Below are 13,703 nucleotides of genomic sequence, written 5' to 3' on the forward strand. Positions count from 1 at the left end.
TCATTAATAAAATTACACCATTGTTGTGCGGATTGAATTTGCCATTTCACATTTTCCATCTGTTCATACAAAAGGGGGCCAGTCAGCCCATCAACCCCATTTCTGGCTCTCTTCCAGGGTGACCCCATACCTCTGCTCTTTCTCTGTGGCTCCCTCCCTGATTTTCTTTCGAAAGTCCTCATTCCCTTGTTGCCACAGCCTTTATTTACAGTAACTTCAGGATTAAAAGCACCCTGCTACATAAGATGGTAATGCTCATGTGGTCCGTGGTATCTTTTCCCCATCTCTTTATACCCAGGTGCCTCGGTCCGTGAACCGTCTGCTAACGGGAACAGCATCTCTGTGTATTTACTTTCATAGAGACAAACACAGTTATTTGTTCAAAGTACAAAGTAAATTTTATTATCAAAGTACATATATGTACCCATATACCACCCTGAGATTAATTTTCTTGTGGGCATACTCAGCAAATCTATAGAATAATAACTATACCAGAATCAATGAACAACCGTTCAACCAGAGTGTAGAAGACAACAAGCTCTGCAAATGCAAAAAGAGAAGAAACAATAATACTAAATAAATAAGCAGTAAGTATTGAGAACATGAGATGAAGAGTCCTTGAAAGTGAGCTCATAGGTTGTAGAAATGTTTCAATGATGGTGCAAGTGAAGTCATTCCCCTTTGGTTCAAGAGCCTGATGGTTGAGGGGTAATAACTGTCCCTGAACCTGGTGGTGTGAGTCCTGAGGCTCCTGTACCTTCTTCCTGATGGCAGCAGTGAGAAGAGAGCATGGCCTGGGTGGTGGGTGTCCCTGATGATGGATGCTGCTTTCCTGTGACAGCGTTTTGTGCAGATGTGCTCAATGGCGGGGAGGGCTTGACTCGATGAAAATTGCACTGTGATATTTATAATGTTCTTTTTCTCTTCTGTTTCCTCCCTTTTCCTGGTGACCGCCTCTCAGAAGTGGAATGAATTTCATGTGTTGAGGGCATCTCAGGAAAATCCAAGATGGCTGCCAAGCGGAAGGGTGGCCTGAAATTGAACGCCATCTGCGCCAAGTTAAGCCGGCAGGTTGTCTACGAGTGTGCGGCGGAGCAGGCCGAACCCGACCAGAAACTTCCGGAGGCTTGCCCGACCGACGGCCTGCGGCACGGCGACCAGGAGGTGGAGGCCAAGGTCCCCGACGGGCTGCAGCACATCCAGAAGCTGGAGGAGGACAAGAAGAGGCGGGAGGCGATCGAGAAGTGGGTGAACGGGGAGTACACGGACGAGCACGGGGACCGCAGTGAGGAGCGGCTTGTCAAGGCAGGGGATGGCGACTTCCTGCCCTCGGAAGGGGTCTACATGCTTCAGCCCAAAGGTTGCAGTGAAGAGGAAGACATTGACGGGGCTCAGGAATCTCTGGACGGTAGCTACATGGACGATCGAGATTCGGAGGATGTGGGGCCGAAAGAGGAAGGCTACAATTCTTCTAGTGAGGCCAGCATAAGGCAGCACAGTGTTGCCTCCTCAGGTGAGTAATACTGCCTTGTGAAATCGCCCGTACACTGTTGAATCATGGAACAACATACAAACTGCTGAAAAGCATCGACTGTCCGTAGATGCTGCCTAGTTTGCTCAGTTCCTCCAGCACTTTATGTGCATTGCTCAACACTTTCCGGCACCTGTAGAATCTCGTGTGTTTATGATTTTCTGGAGAAACTCAGCAGGTCAGGCAGCTTCTAAAGAGCGAAGTGAACAGCCAGGTGTTTCAGGTTGAAATCCTCAGTTCAGATGAAGCGCCTCAAAATGTCAGTTGTCCATTTCCCTCGATAGGTGCTGCCTGACTTGCTGAGTTCCTCCGACATTTTATGTTGTGTTCCTCAATATTTCCCATCATCTGCCGAATCTCTTGTGGCTTACGATTTGCTGGAGAAACTCAGCTGGTCACAAGCAGCGTCTATGGAGGGGAATGAACAGTCGCCATTTCAAGTTAAGACCCCTCATTTGGACTCGACCCCCCCCCCTCCACCCCAGTCCAGATGTAGGGTCTCAACAAAAGACGTCAGCTATCCATTTCTCTCCGTCGATGCTGCCGGGCGCGATGAGTTCCACTGGTGCATAGCATTTTACTGCAGAGTCCAGTGTCTGTGTTCTCCTCTGTCTCCGGTGTGGATTCATATGATGACTGTTTTGCCTAGACTTTACTGTGAGGGGGAAATTTAGCCTGGCTCATCAATTGAGAGAAGAAGTAAGAAAAATCCCAAATTCACAGCAAAAAGTACCCCGTAATTAGTACATTTTTTCCCATTATTGTGATAAATGCTACATGAGAAATGAAATTTCAGTTCGTCTGCCAGTCTGAACAAGAACTGCAGAATCAGAATTAGTTTTAATATATCACCGGCATACGTCGTGAAATTTGTTAACTTTGCGGCCGCAGTGCAATGCAGTACGTGATAAGAGAGAAAAAAAACCTGTGAGTATATCCAGTATATATATTAAATAGTTAAGTAGTGCAAAACAAAAAGGAAATAAATAGTGAGGTAGTGTTCATGGGTTCAGTGTCCATTCAGAAATCAGATGGTAGAGGGGAAGAAGCTGATCCTGAATCGTTGAGTGTGTGTCTTCAGGCTCCTGTATCTCCTTCCTGATGGTATCAATGAGAAGAGGGTGTGTCCTGGGTGATGGGGTCCTTACTGATGGGTGCCGCCCTTTTGAGGCGTCGTTCCTTGAAGATGTCCTGGATACTCCGGAGGCTGGTGCCCATGGTGGAGCTGACTGAGTTCACAACTCTCGGCAGCTTACTGTGCAGTAGCTTCCCCCCCCCCCCCCCCCCCATATCAGATGGTGATGCAATCGAATTTCTGCGCTCTCAAGCTCCGTCGGAACCACGAACCAAAAACAAGCTCGCCTCTGCCGGATCTCTCAAGTACTGAAGCAGGGTGTCGAGCGAACAAAAATGTGCGACTTGTGCAGGGGGCCGGGGGTGGATTTCTTTGGAAGGGGCGAAGAACCAGCTCTTGAGGTGCTGGCAAGGGCCAGAGGTCATAGCGTGCCGGCCCCCTGACAGTCAGTGACACTCTGGAATACAGAAGTGCGGAGATATGAAGTGGCATTTGTTATCAGTTGGAGAAAAACGCGGATTTAATGGCTTCAAATATAGATGGAGACTGGCCTGTCCTTCATGAAGGAATTTGCAGACTTTAAGTGCAAAGATTAGGGTACTTTATTTAATGCTTCATTGACACTATCTACTGAACTGGCTTCTGATATCGAAATCTGGAATTATCTAAAGCCAAGGGATGACATCATCAGGATGAAATATGATAAGGTCAAAACATTTTTACACTATTTTTAAAGTAAGATTATCTGACACTCTGTCAGAACAAATTATTCCTGCTGAATTCAAGCCTTAAGAGGCCATGATTCTTCTACACTTCAGACTGCTTCGGCCTGTGCATTTCAGGCCCAGGATTTGCCGAGCAGATCCTTGGTTATTTTGAAAAGAGAGTCACTCAACACAGCCAGCTGTGTGCGTGGGCCAGACTTCCCGTGACACCGTGTTTCTACGCTGGCCTTGCCGTGCCCAGAGATATACGCGCTGTTATTGTGTGCTGTGCTCCGTAAACCTGTTCTCCCTGCACCGATCCCGTTCATTTCAGCCTCCCGCCTTAAAACCCCTTCCTCCTGTTACCGGCTCCGAACATCTTTTCAGCCCACGTCAAGTGTTCTGCTGGCTTCTCACATCAGAATCAGGTTTATTATCACTGACAAATGCCGTGAAATTTGTTGTTTGTGGCAAGACATAAAATATGACTGTAGGTTATAATTTTTAAAAATAGAGTAAAAGAGGAATAGTGAGGTGGTGTTCATGGAGCATTCAGAAATCTGATGGCAGAGGGAAGGAAACTTTACCTATAACATAGAGGTGTGGGACTTCAGGCTCCTATACCTCTTCCCTGACGGTAGTGGTGAGGAGGAGGCATGTCCTGGGTGTTGAGGGTCCTTAAAGATAAAGATTACTTACTCCCTGTTGCACCTCTGGAATTTAGAGTCACAATGAAGGTCTTCCATCTCTGTCTGTCGTTGGCCATCTTCTCTATTCAGCCCCAGGTGTGGTTCAGGGACCTCATTTCTGACTCTACGGTACAGCGCCAAGTTGCCTTTGGTCTCCCGCGTTTCGTCCGCCCTTCAGGGGTCCGATGAAGTGATGGAGTTGGCCTCTCTTATTAACATTATTATTTAGTTATTTATGGTTTTATATTGCTATATTTCTTCACTATTCTTGGTTGGTGCGGCTGTAACGAAACCCAATTTCCCTGGGGATCAATAAAGTATGTCTGTCTGTCTGTCTCATCATGTGCCCAATCCAACTCCCAACATTTCCCCGTGACGATTGTGGCCACGTCCTCTTGATGACACTGAAGGGGTAGGGTGTGGTTAGAGCTCTCTCTTGGCCGGAGAAAACAGAGGATCTTCCAGAGGCTCGTGGTCTGGGATGATGACAGCTTGAAAAAATCAGATTAGATTCATTTGTCACATGTGTATTGAAACATCAAAGCATACAAGTGAGATGTGCCATTTGTGTCAGCAATCGACGCAGCCTGAGGACGTGCTGGGGACAGCCCACAAGTGTCTCCATGTGCCGACGTAGTAGGCCCACAACTTATTAACCCTAACCTATACGTCTTTGGAATTGGGGAAAATCTCGGAGGAAGCCAGCAGGGTCACAGGGAGAACACACTGACAGTGGCAGGAACTGAACTTGGCTCACGGGCACTGTAAATCACTCCACTAGTTGCAAGCCGCTGGATGCCACGTTGTCCTGTCCTGTTAACTTGCCAGCAGTTACCCTCTGTAACCCAGGGTGGGCTGCACACGGCCAATCAGTGGACGGGGGGAGCGAGTGTGTGAAGATTTCCACCAGCCATGTTCGATGGGTGTGACGGGCTTCCCACTCAAGGGGGCTGAGCTGGATAATTCCCTCAATAAACCACCAAATAGGCCTTTTGTTACAAACTCAGTACTACTGAAGCATGCAGGCCAATCCTTGCTCGGCAAGCTCCCACAAGAACTATGAGGTCCCGACCAGATAATCTGTTCATTTAAAAGACAGGTCACCGGGGAAATAAATCACCTTTTCATTAAATTCTTGCCACTAAATCCTCTGTGAGAGGGGCTGGTGTCTCAACGGAGAAACTGCAGCTCTAAGAGTTCAGCTTCCCCACTCAACATGCCCCCCCCCCCCACCCAGCTCAGTACCGCATTGGAATGTCAGCCCGGAACATCCTGACTCCGAGCCAAGTACATGACCCGCTGAACCACAGCTGAAAGTTAGAGAGAAGGGGAATGGCTGTCACCATTTGGACTTCGTGCCTCTTTTGTGCAGCTGGCGATGTTTAAGAGATTTATGGAGCTTTTCCACCTGTGCTCACTGACAATAGGGTAACTTTGTCCTTTGTCAGTCGAACATCTTAATTCAAGGGGACCTCGATGTGATTGAACGGTTTGAAACGGTGCCAATTGCCATGCCAGTGGCTGGAATTTGATTTCAACTGCTTTAATAATTTGAGCAATTTATTTGATGTAGACGTACAGCGCGGAACAGGCCCTTCTGGTGCAACGAGCTGCACCAGCCAGCAACCCATCTATTTAACCCTAGCCTAATCACAGGGCAATTTACAATGACCAGTTTACCAGTAGGTCTTTGGAACGCGGGATGAAACAGGAGCAGCCAGAGGAGACCCACGTGACTACAGGGAGGACGTACGGTCCCCTTACAGATTTGAACTCCGAACTCTGATGCCCCAAGCTGTCATGGCGGTGCGGTAACTGTTACTCGAGACCTGTTTAAAGTCCGTGGGCTGAGAAAACGGATTTGATGTTTTCAGTGGGTTCCCATCCTCGGAACAGCTTTGGGATGGAGGGAGGCCGTGGTTTCCGCTTCTCCCCTCCTGTCTGCGAAGGTTTCCTGAGACCCGTTCGGCATTCCTGACTCTGGTGGCGCAAAAGCCTCGCGCTCCTGGCAAGTTTCACCAATTTGTTCATTATTCTTTGTATCCTGAGTTGCTGCAAAATGCAGTGATGGACTGTGACAGCTGTCAAACTCAATCAGTCTCTCTCCCCCGTCCTCCCAGTTGCTCCTTATAAGCCAGCGAGCTAGGGCTTGAGATTCCTGCTCAAAGAAAAAAGCACGCTCGCATCTTCTGGAATAGTTTCACCAATATCCCAGCCAGTATCTAGGGCTGGGGCAGGCCAAGGCAGTCAACGAAAAATTTAGAGCAGTCCAGCACAGGGACGGGCCTGCCGGCCTACAGAGTTGTGTTGTAGCACAGCCCTTTACGTTACCGGCGACCTGGGTTCAATTCCCACCACTGCCTGTAAGGAACCTGTCCGTTCTCCCCATAACTGCATGGGTTATCCGGGTGGTCCGGTTTCCTCCCACAGTCCAAAGAGGAACTGGTTGGTAGGTTAATTGGTCATTTTTAATTGTCCTGTGATTAGGCTAGGGCAGGGGCTCCCAGCCTTTTTTTTCTGCCATGGGCCAATACCATTACGCAAGGAGTCCATGGAACTCCTGGGCTAAGATTAAATCCAGGGACTGCTGGGTGACCCAGCTCGAAGGGCCAGAAGGGCCTATTCTATTCTGTATCTCAATAAATCAACAGATGGATAGATCAATCAATAAGATACATAAAACACCAGGTTCAGTTCCGCTGCTTTTTGTAAGGAGCTTGTACGTTCTCCCCATGACTACATGAGTTTCCTCCGCATGCCCTGCCGTCCTCCCACATTCCAAAGGTATATGAGTTAGTACTTTAATTGGTCACATGGGAGTAATTGGCCAGTGTGAGCCCATACGACCGGAAGGGTTTGTCAGCATGCTTTATCTCTAAAAAAAAAACCTCTCCTGTTCCGCTACAAAACCACGGGGTGCAGCAGCTGGGGTTGGTAGAGCCCCTCGTTGGTTCTTCACTGTAAAATAGTGCCTGTAGGCAGCCCTACACTCCCTTGGTTCTGCTCAAAAGGGACCCAAACTGAGGTTCTCCTATCTCGGGGGCCAGCTATCCTTTGATCTTGGTGCAAAAAGAAGTGTGACACCTGGTGCCCTGAATTAAATGGGGAGAAATGTTCCTCATTCTGTGCAGTAACATTGCAACCCCCGCACCAGTGAGTAAAGTCTCAGATATACTTACAAAGCCCCGCTGTGTTCATGGCCAAGGGATTGTCCAGTTTTGCTGAACGCTTGTTCTATGGAATGTAAAAATGTTGGGAATGGTGAGAGGAGAGCAGAGGGATCAGGTCCATCATTCCGTGAAGGTGGTGTCGCAGGTAGACATGGTCATAAAGAAGAGTTTCTGGCACATTGGCCTTCAAAGTATTGAGTACAAGAGTTGAGGCGTCATGTTGCTGTTGTATGAGACCCTGGTGAGGCCTAATGTGGGAGCATTGAATGCAGTTCTGGTCATCTACCTGCAGGAAAGGTAACAATAAGATTGAAACAGTACAGAGAAAATTTATAAGAACGTTGACCAGACTTGAGGACCTGAGTTATAGGGCAAGGTTGAATCGGTTAGGACTTTCTTTCCTGGAGCGTAGGAGAATGAGGGGAGGTTTGATAGAATTATGAGGGATATGGATAGGGTAAATGCGAACAGGCTTTTTCCACTGAGCTTGGGTGAGACTAGAGCTGGAAGTCATGGGTTAAAGGTGAAAGGTGAAATATTTAATGGGAACGGAGATTGGTCTGAGTGTGGCATCCAACTGCTTGTGGAAGTGGGGGATGCAAGTTTGGTTGCAACATTTAAGAGAAGTTTGGATAAATCCATGGACTGGAGAGGTGTTGAGGACTGGGTCCAGGTGAAGGTCGATGGGACTGTGCAAAATAATAAACACAAGAGAATCTGCAGATGCTGGAAATCCAAGCAACACACACAAAATGCTGGAGGAACTCAGTAGCCCAGGCAACATCTTTGGAAAAGAGTAACTAGTTGACATTTCGGGCGAGACCCTTCATCAGAACAGGAAAAAAAGATGAGTCAAAGTAAGAAGATGGGAGGGGAGGAAGAAGTACAAGGTGGTAGGTGACAAAAGAAATTGATGAGGGTAGGGCAGTGGATGTGGTCTACATGGACTTTAGCAAAGCATTTGACAAGGTCCCTCATATGAGACTCATCCAGAAAGTCATGAGGCATGGGATCAGTGGAACTTTGGTTGTTTGGATAAAAAATTGGCTTAGTTGTGGAAGGAAAGTATTCTGCCTGGAGGTTGGTGACTAGTGGAGTGCTGCAGGGATCTGTCCTGGGACCTCTGCTATTTGTGATTTTTATAAATGACCTGCATGTAGAGGCGGAAGGATGGGTGAGTAAGTTTGTGGATGACATGAAGATTGGAGAAGTTGTGGATGGAGCTGTAGGTGGTCGAAGGTTACAAGAGGATATAGATAGGCTGCAGAATTGGGCAGAAAAATGGCAGATGGAGTTCAATCGGGACAAGTGTGAGGTGATGCATTTTGGAAGGACAAACCGGAAGACTGAGTACAGGATTAATGGTCAATTACTTAAGAGTGTGGATGAACAAAGGGACCTTGGGGTTCAAATCCATAAATCCCTCAAGGTCACTGCACAGGTTGATAGGGTAGTTAAGAAGGCCTATGGGATGCTAGGCTTCATTAACTGGGGGATCGAGTTCAAGAGTAGAGAAGTCATGTTGCAACTCTACAAATCTCTGGTGAGACCGCACTTAAAGTATTGTGTTCAATTCTGGTCAACTCATTATAGGAAGGATGTGCAAGCTATGGAGAGGGTGCAGAGGAGATTTACCAGGATGTTGCCTGGTTTGGAGAACAAGTCATATGAAGCAAGGTTAGCAGAGCTGGAACTTTTCTCTTTGGAGTGTAGAAGAATGAGAGGGGATTTGATAGAGGTCTACAAGATTATGAGTGGCATAGATAGGGTGGATAGTCAGTACCTGTTTCCCAGGGCACCAATAGCAAACACCAGAGGGCACATGTACAAAATTAAGGGAGGGAAGTTTAGGGGAGACATCAGGGGTAGGTTTTTTACACAGAGGGTTGTGAGTGCCTGGAATGACTTGCCAGGGATGGTGGTGGAGGCTAACACATTAGGGGTATTTAAGAGCCTCCTGGACAGGCACATGGATGAAAGAAAAATGGAGGGTTATGGGGTAGTGTGGGTTTAGTACTTTTTTTTTTAAAGGATTATATGGATCGGCACAACATGGAGGGATGAGGGGCCTGTACTGTGCTTTTGTGTTCTATGGTGATAAGTGAAACTGGGAGAGGGCAAGTGGGGTGAAGTAAAGACCCAGGAAATTGATTGGTAAAAGAGATACAGGGCTGGAGAAGGTCAGAAGGCCTTGGAAGAAAGGGAAGGGGGAGGAGCACCAGAGGGAGGTGATGGACAGGTAAGGAGATACGGTGAGAGAGGGAAACAGAAATGAGGAAAGGTGAAGGGGGGGCAATTACCAGAAGTTCAGGAGTTCAATGATATGCCATCAGGTTGGAGGCTGTTGAGATGGAATGGAAGGTGTTGCTCTTCCAACCTGAGTGTGGCCACATTGCGGCAGTAGAGGAGGCCATGGACTGACGTCAGAATGAGAATTGGAAGTAGAATTGAAATGGGTGGCTACCGGGAGATCCGCTTTTTCTGGCGGACAGAGCGTGGGTGCTCGGCGGAGAGGTCTCCCAGTCTCCCAAATGAGAACAAAATGAACGCTACCTTGAAAACGCAAGAGATTCTGCAGATGCTGGAAATGCGGAGCAACACACTCAAGATGGTGGAGGAACTCATTGGGTCAGGCAGCATGGGAAGGAATAAACTGCTACCTTGTTCCTCGCCTTTTGCACAATTTATTTATGTTTGTAACACCTGCCTATTAACTCCTCCTGTGCTTTCTCCTATGGTCCACTCTCCTCTCCTGTCAGATTCCTTCCTCTCCAGCCCTTTACCTTCTCCACCCACTTGGCTTCGCCTATCACCTTCCAGCTGCCCTACTTCCCCTAACCCCAACCCCCCCCCCCACCTTTTTATTCTGGCGTCTTCCCCCTTCCTTCTCAGTCCTGAAGAAGGGTCTCGGCCCAAAACGTCGACTGTCTATTAATTTCCGTAGATACCGTCTGACCTGCTGAGCTCCTCCGGCATGTTGTGTGTGTTGCTTTGGACTTCCAGCATCCACAGACTTTCTTGTGTTCAATTCCCACCGCTGTCTGTAAGGAGTTTGTGTGTTCTCCCCGTCACCGTGCACTTTTCCTCCGGGTGCTCCCACATTCCAACCTCCTAATTCCACAGTTTAGTAGATGGGTGCCATTGGGCCTGTTGGCCAGCAGGGCCTGTTACCGTGCTGTAAGTCCAAAGAAAGAAACAATAGGCCTGATCCTGGTCTCCTAAAATGGCCTCTCACCTCCAAAGCAATTATATTTTTGTCAGAATGTCAAACGATTCAGAGCTGCCCTCGAGGAGCAGCTCTAGGCGCTTCGGGCCTTGTGGCGGTGCAGAGCAGGAGCAGTATTGACGAGGGAGCTCTGGGGCCCCGGCCCACCGGGAATAAACACAGGACCATTGCTGTTGTTTCTCACCAGGATGGCCAGCTTGAGGGAAACCAAAAGGCACCTTCCTGAAAAAAAAACACCCAAGTAACCTTATGCACTCACAAAACAAAACTGGAAACTGAATAATTCCATCACATTATGAGTCAGGGGAGGAGTTATTAGTAAAATCGAGGATGGAAAACCCCTCCACTGGCCATCACCCCTCAGAAAGTGCTCTTGTAAAACAAGTTAGTCAATAAAGACTAGACACCAAAGAGGAGATGACTTTGTACATATTAAGTGGAGCTGTGAGTCAAATACCTTTATGAAAACTTTGTTTAATGTACTGAGAAGCCATTGACTAGAACATTTAGTGAAATTGATTTTCCTGACATTGATTAACTCCCTTTATTTTGCCCCTATATTAATTACTTTTTACAAATTAATTTAGCAGTCGTAAAACTTAAGAGCTGTGCAGAATGTTCCTGAAATGTTTAACTCTTCGGTGTCCCTCACTTTCCCTCCTGCTGTCACCAGGGGAAGCATCAACTCTCCACGACTATGCAGCGTCGACCATGAACGAGTTCCTGGGGATGTTCGGCTACGACGACCAGAACGTCAGGGACGAGCTGACGAAGAAGATCAGCTTCGACAAGCTGAACGCCACTACCTCAGACACCTACCCCGGGGCCCCTCTGGGCGAGGACGCGCTGGCGAGGAGGGTCCGCAACTCCAAGTACGAGGAGTGCATTCGGAAGCTCAAGGCAGGGGAGCAGCTGCCCCGGCCGCTACCCTCCTCTAAAGTTGAGGAGGCAGGCCCCAGGCCCCCACAGGCAAAGGAGGCCCCGCCACCAACCGGGCAAGAGGCCTCTCTCCGTCGTGACGCCAAACCAACGCCTGCTCCCGCCCCACCCGCCCCTCGGGGTTCCAAGTATGACTACTTCATCCAGAAGCTGAAGACGGGTGAGAGCCTCCGGCCCCAGAATGGCAACACCTACAAGAGGCCGTCCAAGTATGACCTGGAGAACGTCAAGTACCTGCACCTCTTCAGCCCCGGCGAGGGGGACCCCGACATGGGCGGTGCCATCGCCTTCAAGACCGGGAAAGTCGGGCGCCCCTCCAAGTACGACGTCAAGAACATACAGAAGCTGGCCATGGCCAAGGCTCCGCCAAACGTGCCGGCCGCGCCGCTCTCCGGCACCTCCTGCGCTCCGGCGACCGGCTCCGATTCGGCCGCCGCGGTCGGCTTCGGGGGCCCCGACCTCCTCAAGTCGAGCTTCTCCAGGACCGACTCCATCACGACTGGAACCGTCTCCACCGTCAGGTAAGGGAACCGTCTCCACCGTCTCCCTGTCCGTTGCCCTGTTTGAGCCAGGCCCTGGGGTTCGCGCTGAGGGGCAGATCCTTGCACATCGGAGTTCAGGGTCACCCTCTGAGGCGCTCATCTCCTTTTAAATCGAAATAATTCAAGTCGTCTTGGTTACTGAGCACGGACAGCTGTCCCAGGCACGTGGATGAGCGGTACAGTTATTGTGGGATGATTAAAGAGGAAAGCTAAGAGGAAAGAGGAAAGCTTAATCAGAGATTAAGGGAGCTAGGGCTTTACTCTCTGGAGAGAAGGAGGATGAGAGGAGACATGATAGAGGTGTACAAGATATTAAGAGGAATAGATAGAGTGGACAGCCAGCGCCTCTTCCCCAGGGCACCACTGCTCAGTACAAGAGGACATGGCTTTAAGGTAAGGGGTGGGAAGTTCAAGGGGGATATTAGAGGAAGGTTTTTTACTCAGAGCGTGGTTGGTGCGTGGAATGCACTTCCTGAGTCAGTGGTGGAGGCAGATACACTAGTGAAATTTAAGAGACTGCTAGACAGATATATGGAGGAATTTAAGGTGGAGGGTTATATGGGAGATAGGGTTTGAGGGCCGGCACAACATTGTGGGCCGAATGGCCTGTAACATGCTGTATTGTTCTATGTTCTAAAGTTCATAAGAATAAAGAAGGTAGAAGTGTGACACCTGTCTGCCCCTTTATTAGGGAGAGAAAAAGCCTGTGTCATGTCAAATTGGTCAGGTGAACAATTTGTTTCTCTCTGTACTGGGGCTTTGCTGGCTTGATGGGTGGTGGGGGGGTGATGCTTTTTGCTGAAGTAAGTGGGCGAGGGGGGGTTTGATGCTTTGCTGCTGGTTGTGCGTGGAACGGGGAGAAGGGGGCTTTGGGGTTCGAATGTTTTTACTCATTCATTCTTTGGGGAGCTCTCCTGTTTTTGTGGGTGTCTGTGAAATGAAGAACTTCGGGTTGTGTATTGTGTACGTTCGATATCAAATGGAACCACTGAACTGTTGCGGTTTACCGGGATGTTGCCGGGGCTCGAGAGACTGAGTTATGGAGAGAGGCTGAGCAACTGGGACTCCTTCCATTGGAGCGTACGAGAACGAGAGCTGATTTTATGGAGGTGTATAAAATCGTGTGGGGCAGAGATAGGGTTAATACATACAGTCCTGGCAAATCAGAAGGTTTGAGGTGAGAGGGGAGATTTAATAGAAACCCGTGGTGCGACCTTGTCACCCAGAGAATGGTCAGTAAATGGAATGAGCTGCCAGGAGAAGTGACTGGGACAATTACATTACCAACGTGTACGTGGACAGGATAGGAAGGATTTCGATGGTTATGGGCTCATAGTAGGACGAGCTTGGATGGGAATCATAGATAGCATGAACCAGATGGGCCAAAAGGCCCATGTGACGCCACCACTCTTAACAGGAACTAGGGTGAGGAGAAAGAAATACCGAACTATGAAGTGACTTTCACATCCTGAGGACGTTCTAAATCCCTTAGCGATCCATGACGTGAGGTCACTGTTTAATGGGGAGGACACACCAATGGCTCTTCACACAGGAGTGTGTTAGAGACCAGACTGAGAGGTTGTCACACGAGCGTGGCTGTGGACAAACCCAAGTGCAAAACACGGGCGTGGAGGCAGAGTCAGGAGACGTTATTGAAGTAGCGAGCGTGGAATCGGTATCCAGGAGAGAATCCAGGAGCGATGCTAGACTTAGAACTGACCGTCCTAAGAACTATGAAACAAGGTTACTCACACTGGAGTCAACCAACGAACTGGCAGCTCCTTATTGTGATCACAGGGTCTCCATCCTGCATTTTTCTGATGGAAA

The 13,703-nt window shown here is 48.8% G+C and overlaps 1 protein-coding gene across 8 annotated transcripts in view; it reads left to right on the plus strand.

Moving 5' to 3' along the window:
- The window catches only part of casz1 (castor zinc finger 1), a 524,871-nt gene that overhangs the window by 375,103 nt on the left and 136,065 nt on the right, over window positions 1–13,703 (plus strand). For all 8 annotated transcript variants that reach the window (XM_073032178.1, XM_073032184.1, XM_073032182.1 and 5 more), the window contains 2 exons: window positions 962–1,513; window positions 11,069–11,855. In XM_073032178.1, the coding sequence (XP_072888279.1) occupies window positions 1,009–1,513; window positions 11,069–11,855 (1,292 nt within the window). In that variant the 5' untranslated portion in view covers window positions 962–1,008. The remainder of the gene's footprint in view (window positions 1–961; window positions 1,514–11,068; window positions 11,856–13,703) is intronic.

This window comes from Hemitrygon akajei, chromosome 29 (assembly GCF_048418815.1).
Source record: "Hemitrygon akajei chromosome 29, sHemAka1.3, whole genome shotgun sequence".
In the NCBI taxonomy this organism is placed as follows: Eukaryota; Metazoa; Chordata; class Chondrichthyes; order Myliobatiformes; family Dasyatidae; genus Hemitrygon; species Hemitrygon akajei.